Raw genomic sequence first — 20,237 nt, 5'->3', positions numbered from 1 at the left:
TGAGATTAAATATATCTTTAAATAAGAAGTTTTTTCTTATTATGGGGTGCCTGAGTCGCTCAGTCAGTTAAGTGTTCAACTTCAGCTTAGGTCATGATCTCAGGGTTGGTGAGTTCGAGCCCTGCATCAAGCTCTACACTGACAGCGTGGAGCCTGCTGGGGATTTCTGTCTCCCTCTCTCTCTGCCCCTCCCCACTTGTGCTCTATCTCTCTCTTTCAAAATAAATAAGCAAACATTTTTAAGAAAAAAAGATTTTTTTAATGAAAAATGAAAAATCAAATATTATTCAAATGTGAACCCATCCCATATTGCAGTTTTCATGTGTTCACTCATTCATTCATTCTTTATATTTAAATGTTTTTAAGTTTATTAATTTTTAGAGAGAGAGAGAGAGGGAGAGCACATGCGAGTGGGGTAGGGGCAGAGAGAGAGGGAAGAGAGAATCCAAAACAGGCTCCACTCTGTCAGCATGGAGCCTGATGTGGGGCTCAAACTCACGAATTGTGAGATCATGACGTGAGCCGAAACCAAGAGTAGGACACAACTGACTGAGTCACTCAGGTACCCATTCTTAATTTATTTTAATTTAATTTTATTTTTGAGAAATTAAGAGAGAGAGAGAGCATATGTATGCATGTGTGAGTGGGGGAGGGGGCAGAAGGAGAGGGAGAGAGAGAATCCCTAGCAGACTCTGTGCTGCCAGTGCAGAACCTGATGAAGGGTTTGAACTCACAAACTGTGAGATTATAACCCAAGCTGAAATCAAGAGTCTGATGCTTAACTAATTGAACCACTCAGGCACCCCATCCATATATTTGAATTTTTTACTTTGTGCAATCATACAGAAAGTTTACTATGTTCAAACTCTGAGGATAATAAAACAAATTGATTTATTGAATGATGAAATGCAAATGAAATGTTTATACGTAACTTTTTCAATATGTGTGCTTGAATATGTTTAGACAATTCTAATTAACAGGATGTTACCACAACAAAATGTAGGAAAACTCTGCAATCAGGCCACTGAATATTCAGTTTAATTACGTTGGTATGCACTTCTATTTACTTCTAATGCCAAGGATCCATTGGTAAAATAAATGCCCATTTTATGGTCTGTTATGCAGAAAATGTTTAATCCAGTATTAGATTTACTCTATTAAATCTTCCTTATTGAATGTGCTTATTCATCCATGCAAAATTTGATATGTTGTTTTGTATTACTGACATTACAATTAAACAGCTACAAGAAGAACAGCAAGACTATCTGTAAGGATTTGTGAAATTCCCACCAAATTATTCATAGCTTTTTTGTTTTTTTTTGTAAGGAAAGTGAAAAAAAATACAAATGTATTCTGAATATTTCTGTATTGAATAAACTGACAAATACAATAGTACAAATAATCATTTTGATACTAAAACTCGTATTTAAAACATACTTCTGATATAGTGGAAATAATTGCTCTCACAACATTGATTATTGTTGAAAGGTAGAAATGAACATGAACTCAAAGAACCTGAATTTTATACAACAGAAAATAGTATGATGGGATAATATTTGTATATATTTGAAATGGAAAAGTCCAAGCTGACTTCAACTGGGTATACCTCAAAGAGTGCGTATGCTCACAAAAGTACAACTTTGGGTAGTTTCAGGTTATTCTCCAGTAGACTGGATTTTCTCCACTTCCAGCTATGTTTTACTGTCCAGAATACTTGTGCTCATGAATTTTTATTATCACTACAACCACAGGGTTAGAGATAGAAAATTTTTAATTCAAAGCAAGCTCAAACATTAGTTCTGCATTAAAAAAAGTTTTTCCTTTGTAAGTCTGAAACTTGTATTAAGGAGTTAATAATTTACTTCCTTAACTGTTATTGCTTGTTTTTCACAGTGTTAAGAGATACACATTCATACAGACATAACTATTTTCTAAGAAGCTCTTGTAAACTTAAAGATAAACTTAGAGTATCAGTGGTTTATCTGGCACTCTTACTTTAGTTTATACTAGATCAGTGTCTGGTAAGTTTGGTTGTTTACAATATAGTAAGAATGAGATTCCATGGTAGTGAATTGAATTTGTGTGTGTACGTGTGTGCATACATGGGTGTGTAAAATTATATGACTGCTGGATCATAAACTGTACTAGTAACACTGACATTTGGAACGAGTATGTATGTAATAGTTCTGGTCCATCTGGTCCCATTATCACTCCTAGAAATTTTTTTGCTGTGTCTTAATGATGGTGGGACAAAAACATCATCTGTGAAACACACAAGAAATGTTATTCTGAGTTAGACCAATAGTCCAGCCTAGTGTTTCCCAAAGTATGTTCTTCCTTTAAAAGTTATTTTGTCAAGTATACTCAAATTTTTTTTAAGGTTATTAAGAAATCTTCATAGCTCACATGTATATTTATTATAAAATATCTGAAGAATCCTCCAGTAAAGAAACCATTTGACTTTTATTGCTCTCTAATTGTATTTGATAGTGCAACTCCTATTAACATCCTACAGAATTACTTTTCCCCAGAAGGCACTTTGGGAAAAAGGATGGCCATGGCACTGAAAGGTGTTTCATAGGGGATTATTTTAGATATCCACTCCTTCAGCATTTAAGAAACATTTATTAAGCTCTTATTCAATTACAGGCATCTTCTAGATGCTTAGGAGTCAGTGAACAAAGATCCCTACCCTCATAGTACTAACTTTTACAGTCCTTGAATTTATATAAGCCTTTCTTAAATATGCTTATATGTTCAATTCCCAAGCCATTAGGGAAGGAGAGAATTTGTATTTTACTTAAGAAAAAATTACATATTCTATAATACCACATGTCAAAAATAACTATTAACATGAAAAGTTTTGTTTTGGTCACATGAATTTAAAACCCAAAAGTCAGAGAAATATTGAGAGGATCAATATGGTGTCATATCATTTGACATATGAATAGAACAATTCACTAGTCTGCAGGATAAATTTAATATGAGAAAATGCTGAATCACCAAATATATGCATTTAAAATGTTGACAAATACTGCCAAATTTCTTTCAACAAATTGTATCAATTTCCACTTCCGTTAGCACTGTATGAGTGAGCTTGCTCCCTCAGAAGTTTATCAATACTGTATGCTATCAAATAATTTCATTTTTGCCAATCTGATTGATGGAAGTTGGTATCTCCCACATGCTCACAATGACTGCTGCTGCTATTACTACTACGACTACTACTGCTGCTGCTACTATTTATTGAGTGCTTACTACCATCAAATACAGTGTTAAGGGCTTTATTTACCCCTCATAACTCCCATGGAGGGTAAGTTATATTATTGTTGCAATTTTACATATGAGGAAATTGAGGTTAAGAAATGTTAAGTAACTTATCTGAGACCATTCAGTTGGTAGAAGATAAAATTGGGGCTCCAACCTAGGAAGTCTGGCGAAGAGTCTGAACTCATAACCATTATTCTATACTGCCTCTCCAAGAAAATGATGTTCATTGCAATATCATTTGTTGTAGGAAAAAACTAAATATCCATCAATAGAGGAATATTAAGTAAAATCATGGCATATTCATACAATGGAATTATAGGAAAGCATTAAAAATGAGGTGTCCCTATATGTTCTGAGAACACAGGATCTCCTAAATATATTATGTAAAAAAATACAGGTGGCAAAATTTCTCTATTTAAGGAATGATTAATATTCATTTGTATAAATCTATCTAAACATATATGTATCTATGTGTGTGTATATAGATATATATGTGTGTGTATACACATATATGTGTACATATATATATATATATATATATATATATATCTCCATCTGTTGATGAACACTGAAGTTGTTTCTATATCTTGGCTACTGTGAATAATGTTGCAATGAACATAGGAGTGCAGATATATCTTTGAGATAGTGATTTTATTTGCTTTGGATATATACCCAGAAGTGGGATTTCAGCAGATATTTTTCAGTGCCTACTATACGCTAGGCACTGAATGATGGTACTGGAAATATAATGATGAAAAACATAGGTATGGCCCTTGCCTTTGCATAACTCACCTCCTAGGAGGGTAACAGATGTAAAATAAGAAACTGCATAAGTAATTTGATATTTCCAATCATGAAAAGTTGAACAAAGGAGAAGTATAGGGTGAAAGGAGACTTAAGGTAGATTGAGGATTAGATGAAGACTTACAAGAGAAAGTGATATTCTGAATGAACTGCAAAATGAGTAGGATTAAGTTAGGAGAAAGGGAGAAGAAGGACAAAAGTATACCTCAGGAATATGGAAGAACATGAATGAAGGCCCTGAAGAAGGAAGGAGCATGGTGTATCAGACAAAATGAAGGAGAGACAATATGGATGGAGCTTAGAGAGAGAAGGGTGACAGGTATGAGAAGAGCCTGGAGAGTTCAGCACGGACTTTTAGACCATGCTTAAAATTTTGGAGTGTATTTTAAGAGTAATGGGAAATCATGTCGATTTTAGGTAGGGGAGGACATAATTAGATTTGAATTTTTTTAACACCTAATTTTTAAGTAACCTCTATGCCCAATGTGGGTCTTGAACTCACAACTCTGAGACCAAGAGCCACATGCTCCACCAACTAAGCCAGCCAGGTGCCCTTATATTTGAATTAAAATTTTTTAAAATCTTTTTTTAAAAAAAGTTTATTTATTTTGAGAGAGAGAGTGCAAGCAGGGTAGGGGCAGAGAGAGAGGGAGGGAGAGAGAATCCCAATCTGTGCTGACAGTGTAGAGTCTGATGCAGGGCTCAGCCTCACAAACTGTGAGATCATGACCTGAGCTGAAATCAAGAGTTAGCCGCTAAAATGACTGAGCCACCCAGATGCCCCTAGATTTGAATTTTTAAGAGTTTACTCTCCTCTACAGTGGACTGGAGAGAAGCAAGCATAAATCAAGGGTCGAGCTGGGGCCTATTGTAGTAGTCTAGGCAAGAGATTACGGGGGCAGTCCAGATTGAGAGGTGGGTATATTTACAATATAACTTTGAGATAGATATGGCAAGAGTTGATGATGAAGTGGTTTAAGAGTGAAAGAGAATAATATATCAAGGATAATTCTTAAGTTTTTGACTTGAGTAACTAATTAGAAGGTAGTACCATTTCTGAGGTAGGGAACACTGGATGAAGAGGTTTGGGAGTGGGGCTGAAATGTTCAGGAGTTCAGTAGTGCACATGTTCAGAAGAGATGTTGAGTAAGGGATTGGATATATGGATCTGGAGCTCAAAGGAAAGGCCAGGGATAGAGACCATTAAATTACCAGTTTATAAACATTTGTTATGTCAGATCACACAGTTATGTAACCTTCTGAATACAAGGTAAATATTCAGGGAATCATGGTTTTCAACTCAGGAAACCATTAAGTACAAAATTAGGATCACAGTGATTTAATACGGTAAGTCAATATGTATCCATCATCTCATACTATGACTTATCCAAATAAAATATTTCACTTCTCAAAAATAGACATCCTTAGAATAACAGAATAGACAGCAATTAAGCTGCTTTGCTTCATGCTATTTTACTGACATTATCAACCCCTATATTTGTCTTTACTTTACAGGAGATCTATAAAAATACATTTGAAATAAAAGGTATTTTGAACACTTTCTCCATGCAGAGGCTTTTAATTTTTTCTAATGTAACCATATTTTCCATGTTCAGAGAGTGTGTAATAGAGAAAGGACAGCTAAATATAGGCTGGCAAATTTATTTTTCCAAGGGTCCTGCTTTCTAACTTCAGAATAAAAGGGATTTCATATTTGAGGCAAAACATATTGGAATATTAGCATGACAGAGCAATTACTTGTTTATTTTGTTTTATACCCTATTAGATGTAAACTTAATGAAGTCAGAGGTTTTTGTCTGTTTTATTCATTGCTGTAATTCCATCATCTAAATCAGTGTTTTGCACATAGTAGGTATTCAATAAATATTTGAGGAAAATTGAATGAAATGATAAGCAGTGTCTTCACAGTGTGTCTGATTGTTATAAAATTTCTGAATCCATAGAAAGATACACTCATATTGAAAAAGATACACACACAAGTATACAGATATTGCCAAAGTATGATAGAGATACCTTAATTTATCATGTTTTTAACTACCCATCCATAGCTTCTCACTGTTAAAGGAGATTTTGGAAAGTTTCCTGTGTTTACTCTGGGAAATCTATTAATTTTCATTTCCACTGATGGTATTAAGAATCTCATAGATCTAACAGATAAGATCTATTTCACTTCTGTTAGTACTCAAAACTTTCTTTTCATATCAAGGCAAATGGCAGAGTGATTTACTGAACAATACCTTACACTTCTCAAAGAAATCTCTTACACAAAATATTCATCAGAGGACCATATCACAAAAGAATTGTTCAATACATCCAGATAACCCATAAAATAAATTAATGAAGCATGTAAAATGTTGCTAAAGATTATGGAAAAATGCAGCAAAACAAAACAAAACCCAACCCCAGTAAAGTACAGTTTTAAAGAATTTTCATGGAACCTTAGCAAAGAAACAGGTATTGATCATCTTCAAAATATGACACATGATAGTTGTGGGTAGATATAAAGATGGAATACTCAGTCCCTGTATTCACAGTACTTACCATCTATTAAGGGAGTCAGAACTAACCAGTTCAGCAAATACTGGCATCCTACTAAGCAAGAGGCCCACGTTAGATGCAGGGGGTAAAAAGATAAATAAGGCACAGTCCCTGTCATAGAAGGTCTTATAAGTTAGGCCTATCTGGGTGTGTATTTTTGTACATATGTAGATATGTGTACTGTTTAGGAACCAACCTAAATGCAAATAATTTCAGGGCAACATGGAAGACTATGACAGAATGTTAGCACTACCTATGGAAATTTAACCCAATATAGGGAGGACATAAAAGGAGGAGGTGGTAGAAGCTAAACTGAATCTTAAGGATATGTTAGGTAGAGAATGGGAAGATAATCCCATGCTGGAGGAACAACAGTGCGACTGGGAAACCAAAAACGATTCAGAGGACAAGTTGTGTAAGGGAAGGTCCACTACTGCACTCGCTTTGAATTATTTTGAAACGCTTATAAAATAACTACACAACGAACCCTAAAGCCCCTTATCAAATACAATCACTTTACTATAAAGGCCATTTTATCATGGTCATTTCTGCAGCAGCTTATCAGAAGAATCTTGTATGGACTCCGTGCATATGTATAAAAAACTAGATTCAGAATCATTAGACGCTTATCAAGCAACTACTATGCTTTCATATCTTTTTTCGCTGCTGTAAAGCAAGGCTAATTTTCTAAATATATACTGCCGGATGTCCGGCTGGACTAACTAGAACAAATGCAGACTCAATTTAGGTTCCATTCTGGAGAAACTAGGGCTAGACTAGGGCGAGACGGTTTTCGTGGGTTTTCGTTGGGGAGGTATGGAGGCAAAAAATATATGGGATATAGTTTTAAAGTGTTGGTGCGTAAAATTATGCCTCAGAGGCCAAAACAAAAGAACAGACACGCTAGGGGAAACAGTTTCAAGACTGGAATGAAAATTTCCTTTGTTCACAGAGCAATCCCCTTTCAATTTCACTCCACCCTTCATATATTCCAATTCTTGCTTCATCGTCAAGGGACACCCAGGTTTCCCCACATTCATCCTAGCTAGCTAGAGTGAAAATCTCCACCTCATTACTACCTCAAACCTCCAGGCTAAATGCGCCACTGCACTCTGCCTGGAAAATAAATTGAACTTTTAACATTCGCATAAACATTTCAAATAAAATGTTGTAGCCGCCTACCTGGACCGGACACCCAAGAACTACAATATCCAGGATGCACTGTTTTCCCTTCCGCCTTCTACCAGGGCAATGCCTGACTTGATCTCATTTCCACAAGCGATAGTCACATGACACCTTTTCTCTCAAGATGGCGGATAATCTCCCTTCGGAGTTTGACGTGATCGTAATAGGGACGGGTATGTGTGGCTCTGGTACTCCCCGAACAAAGTGTAGGAAGTCTATCTCGTTCCTACCTTTTCTGTCAGTGGCGAAGGTTGGTGAGAAATGCCGGGGGTTGAGCATAGTAGGGAGGACTGGAAGGAAGTGAGGTAGTGTGGAGTCAGCGCGGGAGTTAGCAGCTCCAGGGAGGGGCTTGGACCCACGGTACTTAGCGCCGTTTGAGTAGGGGTCGATCTGATCGACGCCGATTGCTGAGGTTGGTTGCTGCGGGTGGTACTTGTAATTTCCTTAGAGGGTGGTGGGTTTTGCAGTGTCATGAGAATGGAGGATCGGGACTTTATCCATGGAGACGCCTTTTGGCATAACATGATCCCCACCTTGTTGATTTCAAGGCGATATTCTCCGTAATTTTGTCTCGCCCTTTAGTAGGAGTTTTTCATATATTTATGTAGTCCTAGGGTGTATTGCAGCTCGGATACAGCTTAGCCTTCAGTTTTTCGAGAAGGATGCTCAGGTGTTGTTCGTGTGCGTATTAATTACTAGGACCAGGAAACGGATTCTTTTATGTTGAGAGGCCTGGGGAATTGTATTTTGTTGAGGTAGCCATTATTCCTGCTTTATGATGCTGAAAGGTAGCGTTTTGCTTTCTGACACCCACCTATCTACTCACAACTAAATGAGCTGAGAAGAAGCTTCTGTGAATTCCATTTCAGGTGTGTGACCTTATCTTCCCCTTGTTTTCACATCATTTATTCTCCATGTTTTGGGTGGAGCCAGAAAATCCCCTTCAATATCTAGTTGACAAATTCAAAGTACCACTTGTGGTAGAAGACATTTGTCAGCAGTTAGTATTTTGTTTTTTAACAGTGTAAAGGGTGGATTTGAAATGTGGTGAAATAGGTTGTTGAGTGGGGTTTTCTGCTGTTTGCAGAATGTGGTAGGCCGGAAAAGCTCTGGTGGATGAATACCTGTCCATTGTGTTAATGAATGGAGTTCGCTGTTTTCTCAAACAGTAGGGGCAGCCATGTTGCCAGGGCCGAGTAAAAATTATAGCTACCTGGTTTTGAATGCTTATTATTTGCTAATCGATGTGCTAAGCACTTTACAAGCCGTATGCAATTCTCACAACCACCTCGTTAGAGTAGGTATTCTCTACACTTTACAGAAGAGGAAACTGGGGTTAGAAAGGTTGCAGTGTGCTCAAGATCACACAGCTGGTAAATTTCCAAAGGCCCATTCCATCTCAGAAGGAGAATCAGTGATTCAGACCCTTAGAGTTAACCCATATAACTCTAATATACTCTAATAATTGGGAAAAATTACTAGATCTTGCAGGTATTTAAATATACCTGTTTGAATTACTAGGGCATTTAATCGCTCTGAGCCTCAGTTTCCTTGTTTTTAAATACAGAGAGGGTACACTAGATGTCCTTTCAGGTGTTTTCTAATCAAAAATTCTTATTGTAGTGGCACTTGGGTAATTGTTCTCAGGACAGCAAAGACATGTTTATTCCCATCCTGAAAACTGCATGGCTGCAGATAACTTGTCTGTAGCTGCTGTGAACAAATGTTGGATGAGAGCTGGAAGGAGCCTATAGACTATTCATTTGTTCTCTCCACTCTATTTTGAAACTGAGAAGAACATCCATTTTTGAATAGTTGTTAATACCATACTTGGATTCTATATTATTGCCTTCCTTTTTTTTTACCTAGAAAGTTGGGGTGTTTTTAAATTTTTTTGAAACATTAAGAGATTTTTTTCCTATCTGGATTCAAATTTTAATTGATAAGAGTGCTAATTCCTATTAAATGCTACTAATTCTTATAATAAATAGTTTGCTTTCTGGTTCAGTTCATAATATGAACTATTTTCATTCTGTTAGAGTCTGTTATGGTAGAGGTAGGAAGATGCTGTGTGTGATCCAGAAAATTGAATTAGGTGGCATCTGGTGTATTTAAAAAAAAGATTCATTTTAGACTTGTTCCAGTGAGAGTAATATTTCTCAAAGTATGGGAAAAACTTATTTGAATTTAATCTTAAAAGTTGTTTTTCATATCACTTACTGGTGAACATATTCTGAGTTTATCAAGCACATTGCATAAATTCATGTTATGAAGCTTTGTTTTTAGGCATGTCAAGATGGAAAAATTAGTTAAAAGTTGTTTCCCAAATGACTTCAATAATTCCAATCATTATTTAATCGGAATTATTTAATTTATTTATTTAAATCCAATTTAGTTAACATCTAGTGTAATAATGATTTCAGGAATATAATTTAGTGATTCCTCACTAGATACAACACCCAGTGCTCATCCCAACAAGTGCCCTTCTTAATGCCCATCACCCATTTAGCCCATCCCCCACCCAACACCCATTCAGCAACCCTCAGTTCTCTGTATTTAAGAGTCTCTTAAGGTTTGTGTCCCTCTCTGTTTTTATCTTATTTTTGCTTCCCTTCCTTTATGTTCATCTTTAATTGGAATTATTTTTAATGTGTTTGGAATATTTCTTTTTTGAAATAGTTTGCTGAAAGTAGCCTTAAAAATGTTTGCATTACTAAATACTAGCTTGAGTAAATCTTAGAAAAAGTAGCATTTCTTAGATTCAGTTTTACTGAAAAAAGCAGAGTTAATCATGCATGTATCACAAACATGAAGAAGTAGATTATGAAATGTAATTTTTATTTTAGTAAATTTAGTTCTAGTTTATGTCATCAAGAGACCATTGCTTCAAGTAAAATCATGTGGATAATACTTAAATCCCTTTGTCTTTGATTAGTGTTTTTCTGTTTTTTGTTTTTTACTTTACATATCATAAGATTTCCCTTAAGATCATGTTTTGAAGAGATTATGGGAAGATAAAGTTTTGTATGTATTTTCTTAGTTATGTCCATATCCTTTTGATTACAAAATACAGGAAATATCTCTCAGACACCCAAAGGCAGATGAATAAAATAAAGTGTTTGAACTGTGAAAAATAAAGTAGAAAAAGGAAAAAAGGAAGGAAGGCTGACTGGAGTCTCAAAGGAGAGGACAAAACTGGAAATAAATGATGTGTCTAGAAAGTGGCTTTCAGTTGGGGTACACAGTCGTCATTTTCAAGGCATTTTGCCGTTTAAAAAGACATTGGAATGATAATTTTGTAGGTTACAGAGAAGTATCCTTGGTTTCAGGTTAAAAATAGTCCCAGTAACATAACACCTCAATGGAGGTGACATCAGGCAACCTCTGTACTGCAGTCTGCTTCAGAGCCAACAATTCAACAGAAGAGCAGGCAAGATGGAAGTTAGGAGAGCTGTGGTAATATTGACGTGCTTCTTACATAGTGGAATCCTTCAGGCCCTTAATTAGAGCATATTTATTCTAATTTCAGAAATAATTATAGTGTTCTCAGAGCATATTAGAAACATCCTATTTAGAAGATACAGTGTTATCAACTTCTACAAAAGCTGTATTTGGGTGGTGTCATTAGACATAAGTGACAGTTCATGTCTTAATAGGAAAGGGAAGAGACAGACACCTGAAGTGCAAGCCTACATCCAACAGTACAATGGCCTGGGACCAGTTTATGTAGTGACAAACACTCATTTTTCAGAGTATTCAACTCACATTTACTGAGAACTTAATCTCTGCCCTTGTGAAGTTTACGATATTGCCTATTTTCAGAGACTGGTTGAGGTTTCTGACAGTCACATCCACAGAACTGTTTGTTCTTAAACCAATGTGGGCTTTTCATTGCATCCTTTTTGCTTTCTGAAGACCACATAGTGATTCAGTCTGCATCCCTTTTCTTTCTGAAGTACACCACAGACATTATATTTTGGGAGTTCTTTCCCTAAGACGGGCTAGCTTAAAATTTTTCCTGCAGAGGATAAACACATAGATCCCTTTTATTTTAATTTTTGTTTTTGAGAGAGAGAGAGAGAGCGAGAGAGAGAGAACACACTCGTGCAGGCCAAGGTGGGGCAGAAAGAGAGGGAGACAGAGGATCCGAAGCAGGTCCTGCTTTGACAGCAGAGAGCCCTATGTGGGACTCAAACTCACAAACCAGGAGATCATGACCTGAGCCAGAGTTGGACGCTTAACTGACTGAGCCACCCAGGTGCCCTAACATAGATCCTTTTTTGTTTTAAAGTTTATTTTTGAGAGAGAGGCAGAGAGAGAGAGGGAGACATAGAATCCAAAGCAGGCTCCAGGCTCTGAGCTGTCATCACAGAGCCTGAATTGGGTCAAACCCATGAACCATGAGATCATGACCTGAGCTGAAGTTGGACGCTTAACCAACTGAGCCACCTAGGTGCCTCTAGATCTTTTTTGACTTAAGAGTTTTATTGCTAAAGATTATGGGGAAAGAAATGAGATAACCAAAATAACAAATATAAGAGACATTACAAAAGTATTGTTCTTATATTGTGACTACCTTGCTAGATAGTGCTCGACATAGTACAATAATAGATGTGGCAGCATGGTGTGATGGGAATCACTTGACCTTTCTATTGGGTGACTTTGGACAAATTGCATCTCCTCTTGGGATACCAGTTTGTTCATCTGTAAAGTGGGAGATTTGAATTAGGTGACCTATCTACTAGTTGTAAAGTTGAGTGTTCTGCACCATTGTGCATGCAGAAGTGTGACCCTGTGTCCTTGAAAAGGCTAAATTCTGTCTAGTCCTTTCAAGAAGTCAAGTCAGTGTTTAATATACTTTAAAAATTTTTGTATCAAAATGGCTCATAAAAATTTTTTTGGAAACAAGAAGTTGCTTTTATCAGGAAGGGCATGTAGGTAGTACACTTCCATTCTTTGATGTTGGTTAAGAATCAAAAAGTCAACCTTGGCTGGCAGCTCAGTGACTATAATGCTTATGATGGTGGTGGTGTAGCTTCACTTCTCTAAATGTTTGGGGACAGTAGTGCTGCAAGAGGTTTCGTGGAAACATATTTACCAAATATGCCTTTGTGCCAGACTCTGCTAAGTGATTTCCCACATACATATTTTATTTAATCTTCTCTCAGGATGGCTATATGAAGTTCTAACATGACAGGATGTTCATACTTCTCTTTGTATTTCCAAACATACATGCACTTATGGTCCAGAGCTGAGTTTGTTTTTGTTTGTTTATTTTTTTTGGTAATTGCAAGATGCCACCTATTTGTGGGTCATGAAATTAATTCCAGCATTAAGAGAAAAGAATAGAATATATTAGAATATGTTACATGTAGTAAGGATGAGTATAGTTTTATGAAACAAATATTTCATATATGTATAATAAATCACTATAAAATTCAAGCGTGTATACTATATACACATTTTTGGGGGGTGGTCAGGAGCCAAAAGTCTTAAAGTCTAGAGGATATTAACTGAGTAACAATGAATAGTAATGGTAATTGTATTTCAAAAGTCCTTTAGTTTTACAAATGCTATACCATCCTTATATTTTATTGACTTTGACATGTATGTGTCTCATTTGAGCAATGTAATTGACAATGTAGTTCTGAAGTGAGACAGACTGGGTTTGAATCAGCTGTGCCTCTTGTGCTACCTCATACATGTTCCTTAAAGCCTAAGTTTCAATATTCTTATCTCTACATGAGAACAAACTTCACAGAGCTCTGTTAAGGATTCGATGAAATAATTCCTATAAAATGCTTAGTAAATACTCAGAAAATGTAGTTGATTTTTATGGCCCATAATTCTATCCCAAGGTGCTTTTATCGTCACTATTGCTACCTGAATGCTTTCAGGAAGGGCTCTTCATGGAAAGCAGAAGAAAGATTCAGGTGTCTGAGTCATTGTCCTCTTCCCCATTGGCTCATTGGTAGGAAAGACCTTTCATTGTGCATCTATTACTACTGTTTCTAACAGATTTCTTATCTGGGTTTACAGGTTTTGTATATTTTTATTTTATTCTTTTTCATTTATCAGCTTTATTTGTCATTTTATTTTGTCTAAAGTTTTTTTAAATTAATTTATTAATTTTAACAGAGAAAGAGAGAGAGAGTACACAGGGAGGGGCAGAGAGAATCCCAAGCCAGCTCCACACTGCCAGTCAGCCCGATGCAGGGCTTGATCCTACGAACCATAAGACTACTGACCTGAGCTGAAATCAAGAGCCAGACACTTAACCAGCTGAGCCACCCAGGCACCCCTGTTTTGTTTAAAGATTTTGAACAGATTTATCTTCTTTGGGGCATAGTATGAAATGCTTCTTTGTCAGTGTAAGAATGTTGAAGGAGCTAAAGAAAGCCTAAAGATTTTGCTGTTCTGAAAAATGGTTTGCAATTCTTCAGGCATTTATTGATGGAAAAGTATGTCTTTTCTGCTTTCAGTACTGAGGAAAGTAAAGGGAGTTGTCTAATGCTGGAGGAGACTCTTTGGAAGAGGCTTATCCTTCCCTGTAAATCATAGCCAATCCCTCAGAGAGAGCTACATTTGTTACCAGAGTTCCCTCTGCAGCATCATTTTCATCTCCCTTGCCTCATGTCATTTTCTCTAGTGTTCTCCTGATGTTTTAGAGAACTCAAGCTGCAGCAATTAAAATCAAATATGGCTGCTCACCATCACATTCCCATGTTTAACATAAAATCCCAATGCACAGAAACAATTACAATTCTGTATAATTGACCTGTTACTCATGCTAAATCACCTGCTATTCAGTTTCAATGGTCTTTTAACTAAAATGTTAGGTTGTGCGTGCTATGTATATGAATGGTTTTAAAAGTAAAATCAACCAAAAGTCGCTATCAGTTTTTATTAACATATATATTAAAACACTGTGTGTGTGTGTGTGTGTGTGTGTGTGTGTGTGTGTGTGTGTGTAATATGCTAGAGAGATTGGAAACATTTTGGGGTTATTTAGTCATGGCCAAAATAATAGGCATACTTTGAAACATTGACTTACTGTGTTTTTGCTTTTCTAATAATTTTATTAAAGGGCAGTGTAAAAAGAGATGATAACTTATCACACAGTGATTTTCCAAAGCAGGATTATGACAGCCATCATATTATCATATTGAGGCTATTTAAAAAATAGTTTGCCAATAAGAGATCAAGGACAGCTTGGCCAGTATGCAAGTATTATTAGCATTAGTGTTATTAATACTTATTAGGGTATTTCATCTCATTGGATTTTACCAAGAATTTAAAATGTCATACTACTTGACCAATTTGGTTTATATCACTTTTAGAATAGTACCAACATCTACTTTTTTCCTTATGTAATGTTCTAACATATCTTTTTTTCCAGCCTAGTGTTCACATTGAGTTACAGTGGCTATTGGTTAATGGAGTTTTAATCATTTATATTGCTTTGAAATGTTTGGATCATATATCTGTGATCCACATTTGTACATTTGTTGAAACTACTTTCTTTTTTTCTTTTTTCTTGTCTTCTTCCTCCTTTTTTTTTTTTTTTTGAGTGCAAGCGGGGGAGGGGGACAAAGGGAGAGATAGAACCCTAAGCAGGCTCCACACTCAGCACAGAGCCAGAAGTGGGGCTCGATCTCGGAACCCTGGGATTATATCCCAAGCCAAAATCAAGGGTCAGATGCTCAACCAACTGAGCCACCCAGGTGCACAAACTACTTTTCTATATATGAGTTTAAAATAATTATTATAGAAAAGTTTACACAAGCTAAAGTATAGAGAAATAGGGCTTTATTTACAGATATAGGGCATATTAGGAAGATGCTGAGTTGTGAGTTCTTTTTTAAATAAAAAAATTTATTTGAGTATAGTCGACACAATTACATTAGTTTCAGATTTACAATTTAGTGATTTGACAAGTTTATATATTACACTATGTTCACCATAAGTGTAGTTACCATCTGTCTCATTGCATTGCTATTACAGTATCATCGACTGTGTTCCTTATGCTCTCTGCCTTTCATTCCCGTGACTTACTGAATTGTGAGTTCTAACCCTTATTTTTCTATGAACTGTATTACTTTGGCATGAGGTATATAAGCCAAATAGATGACAGAGAATTTCAGCACATACAACATACTGTTAAACAAATATATGAAACATATGCAAGTACTGTTCTAAGCTCTTTTAAAAATTTTTTTTTAATGTTTATTTTTGAGAGAAATAGAATGCATGCTGTCATAAGTGGGGGAGGGGCAAAGAGAGAGGAGGACACAGAATCTGAAGCAGGCTCCAGGCTCTGAGCTGTCAGCACAGAGCCTGATGTGGGGCTTGAACCCATGAACCATGAGATCATGACCTGAGCTGAAGTCCGATGCTTAACTGACTGAACCACCCAGGGCGCCCCATCTTAAAACGCATCATTTCCTCGGATTCTCACAATAACCCTGTCTGTAGTGAATACAGTTAATCTCCATTTTACAAATATGTAACCTAAGTCTTAGTTAAGTTTAACCTAGGTCAAACTATTAAGACTGGAGTTACTGTAGCTAAAACTCTCTTATTACATTGAGCTTGTAGGATTCTTCCAAGTAGAAAAATACCTTATACTACCAATATATATTTTTTTAGTATTTTATTTATTTTGTTAATTTACATCCAAGTTAGTTAGCATATAGTGCAACAGTGATTTCAGGAGTAGATTCCTTAATGCCTCTTACCCATTTAGCCCATTCCCCTCCCCCCCCAACAACCCCTCCAGTAATCCTCTGTTTGTTCTCCATATTGAAGAGTCTCTTATGTTTTGTCCCCCTCCTGTTTTTATATTATTTTTGTTTCCCTTCCCTTATGTTTATCTGTTTGGTCTCTTAAAGTCCTCATATGAGTGAAGTCATAAGATTTTTGTCTCTCTGACTGACTAATTTCACTTAGCATAATCCCCTCCAGTTCCATCCATGTAGTTGCAAATGGCAAGCTTTCATTCTTTTTGATTGCCGAGTAATACTCCATTGTATATATACCACATCTTTATCCATTCATCCATCGATGGACACTTGGGCTCTTTCCATATGTTAGCTGTTATTGATAGTGCTGCTTTAAACATGGGGGTGCATGTGCCCTTTTGAAACAGCACACCTGTATCCCTTGGATAAATACCTAGTAGTGCAATTGCTGGGTCATAGGGTAGTTGTATTTTTAATTTTTTAGGAACCTCCATACTGTTTTCCAGAGTGGCTGCACCAGCTTGCATTCCCACCAACAATGCAAAAGAGATCCTCTTTCTCCACATCCTCGCCAACATCTGTTGCCTGAGTTGTTAATGTTAGCCATTCTGACAGGTGTGAGGTGGGTGGTACCCCGTGGTTTTGATTTGTATTTCCCTGATGATGAGTGATGTTGAGCATTTTTTCATGTGTCAGTTGACCATCTGGATGTCTTCTTTGGAGAAGTGTCTATTCATGTCTTTTGCCCATTTCTTCACTGGATTGTTTTTTGGGTGTTGAGTTTGATCACTTCTTTATAGATTTTGGATAGTAACCCTTTATCTGATATGTCATTTGCAAATAATATTATAAATATTATATTAGTATGCCCTAGCTTTGTGGGTGGCAGTTGCTTCATTTTCTAGGAGTCACCATTGTTGACATTAAAATCCTGATGCCAACAAAGTCTTGTGGTATTAACTTATCATTGACAGCATCATGAAATCTCTATCGGCCTGCCAACATTTTGATGAAGGTGAATTGCATGACATGGTTGTATTATTCCTTAAAACTGAGGGAAAAAAATCACAGCCACTAAAGTAATGGTAAAAAAAAAAATGGGATCTGAGAATACAGTCAAATTTCAAGCAATAATCTGTTTTCATTGATTTCAAGATACATAATTAACCACTGAAATAAAATCATTGTTAAAAATGACATATAGGCTGCTTGTGCCTGTGCTGGAGCTTGCCATTTTATGTCTTTCTTTTTTAGTTTTCTTCACTTGCAAATTAAATTTTCAAGATCAAGTATTGGACTCATTGTCCTATTTTTGAAGCTTGTCTTTTTTTGGTTGACTATTCTTTTGGTTCCTACAATTTTCAGTGTTTGTCAGAATTTACAATGGATGCATCTTAATTGGCAGAATGAATATGGTAATATCTTTTTCCTCCAAGGGCTGTGTTATTAACATAATAATAGCACTTTTATATATTTACTTCCAGACGTTTTCTCGGTTTGTGTGTATAGATGTATGTATATTTTCCTGTGTTTATAAAAGTGTATCAGACACTATTTTGAAAGCTATTTTTCACCTCACAGTATGTCTTGAACATCATTCCATGTCAACCAAATGGCCTTCCCAGTGTCCTTGTTACAAGTTTTTATTTAGAGATAATTATAGACTCACATGCAGTGGTAAGTTCTCACTTTATTAATGAGAAGATCCTGCATATACTTCACAGTATGTATGTGGCAAGTAAAATTTTGGATAAATCATAAACAGGAAATTGACCTTACCCACTGACCTCATTCAGATTTCACTAGTTTTACATATAACTTGTGTTACTTTTGTTAACTGCCTTTGGAGATATGCATAAAAAGCCTTCCCCTCCAAGATTAAGTAAATATTAACTCAGTTTATTTTTCAATATTTTATTTTTTACATTTAAATTTAAATTCACTTGAAATTTACTTTGTTGTAGAGTACGAGTGTTTTTCCCCCCTCTAAATCACCAGCCAGTTATTCTAACACCATTGATCTAATTAACTGTTCTTACACCATTGAACTGAAATTACAATTTTCTTTTTTTTTTGTGGGGGAGTGGCACGCCTGGGTGACTCAGTCAGTTAAGCCTCTGACTATTGCTTTCAGTTCAGTCAGCTCAGGTCATGATCTCGCGGTTTGTGAGATCAGCTCTGTGTTGTGCTCTTCCAGCACAGATCCTGCTTGGGATTCTCTCTCCCTCTTTCTTAGCCCCTCCCCTGCTCTTGTGCATGTGTTCACTCGCTCACTCGCTCTGTCTCTTAAATAAGTAAACTTAATTTTTTTTTTTTTTTTTTTTTTTTTTTTTTACCGTATGATCAATTTTGGGGCTTTCTGACAATAATCTGTGTTTCTTTCAGCATATAGTCTCTTTCAAAGTGGGAACTATAAAGTAGGAATAGATTGAGTCATCTGATCTGTAGGGAAAGGATAACTTTTCCTCTTTGAAATCTGAAAAAACAAAAGATAATATTTAATATATTGAAAATTATAGCATCTACTTTGAAAAATAGAAAACCAAAGAAAAAAAACAGAATAGGAATATTTGCAACTCCTAACAGGACTAATTACAGATAATGAGTACCTTCAAGTTTATATGAAAAATATCAAGATCTCTTTAGACAAATGGGCAGAAAATATAAAGAGAAGATAGAAATAGTCAGCAAACTGCTGGGAAAATATTGTTTCCTAATAGTTGAATTCAAAATAATTTAAAAATTAAAAACACTAAATTAAAAGTAACAATGAGTTGTCAGTGAAGTTGTATTCAATTAATATGATGATATTATAAATTGGGACAATATTTGGGAAAAGTAATTTGACAGTTTGTACTGAGAATTGTAAGTGTGTTTATTCCCTTAGACTCAGTAACTCCAGATCTGAGAATTTGAGAAAATCATTCAGTAGAGTTAAAAGCTACCAAAGTGACATCTATTTTAAAGCTGCTTATCATAGTGAAATTTGAAAATAATATAAAAATTCTATATTAAAGAGCTCTGAAATCTCCCAGGAGGCCAGCTAACTGGTGGAATGGGCAGTCTTACAATGTGGCCCAAGATCTGGTACACAGCTTTAATTTTATTATAAAACATCATACGTACAAGTGAAATATGTGTATATGTGTGTGTATATTTATTTCAGTGAACAATAATAAAATGAATGGTGCGTATGTATGACCCAAGTAAAAAGACCATAACCAGAACATTACCAGACTTTAGAAGCTCCCTGTGTGTACCACCATCATTTATATTCTCTTCCTTTCCCACAGATGTAACCATTATGATAAGCTGTATTGTTCCCTTGTATTTTTTAAGGTGTTTTTATTACATGGGTATGTATCTCTAAAAAATATATTGCCTTACCTGTTTTTGACCCTTGTCTAACTTTTGGAATTCTATTGTATGTATTCTTTTTGTGAGTTGCTTTTATTGACCAGTGTTATGCTTGTGAGATTCATCTGTACAGATGCATACAGATGTAATCCCCCCCCCACTCACATGTACTCGCATACACACACCACACACACGTACATACACACATGCTGACTACTACTGTGTAGTACTAGGTTTACAGATCTTCCAACTTCAGTAGGTTATGCCTATTTCCCAAAGTAATTATATATTTGCCCTTTGGTTTACAGTTTTTCAAGCCTC

The 20,237-nt window shown here is 35.9% G+C and overlaps 1 protein-coding gene across 2 annotated transcripts in view; it reads left to right on the top strand.

Annotated features, from left to right (window-relative positions):
- Nucleotides 1-7,932: 7,932 nt before the first annotated feature.
- Nucleotides 7,933-20,237, top strand: part of CHM (CHM Rab escort protein) — a 272,466-nt gene continuing 260,161 nt past the window's right edge. For both annotated transcript variants that reach the window (XM_030305231.1, XM_032592095.1), the window contains exon 1: nucleotides 7,933-7,991. In XM_030305231.1, the coding sequence (XP_030161091.1) occupies nucleotides 7,943-7,991 (49 nt within the window). In that variant the 5' untranslated portion in view covers nucleotides 7,933-7,942. The remainder of the gene's footprint in view (nucleotides 7,992-20,237) is intronic.

The sequence above is a fragment of the Lynx canadensis genome, chromosome X, assembly GCF_007474595.2.
Source record: "Lynx canadensis isolate LIC74 chromosome X, mLynCan4.pri.v2, whole genome shotgun sequence".
NCBI lineage: Eukaryota > Metazoa > Chordata > Mammalia > Carnivora > Felidae > Lynx > Lynx canadensis.
The sequence above is the reverse complement of the archived record's forward strand: the minus strand, read 5'-3'. Positions and strand labels throughout refer to the sequence as shown.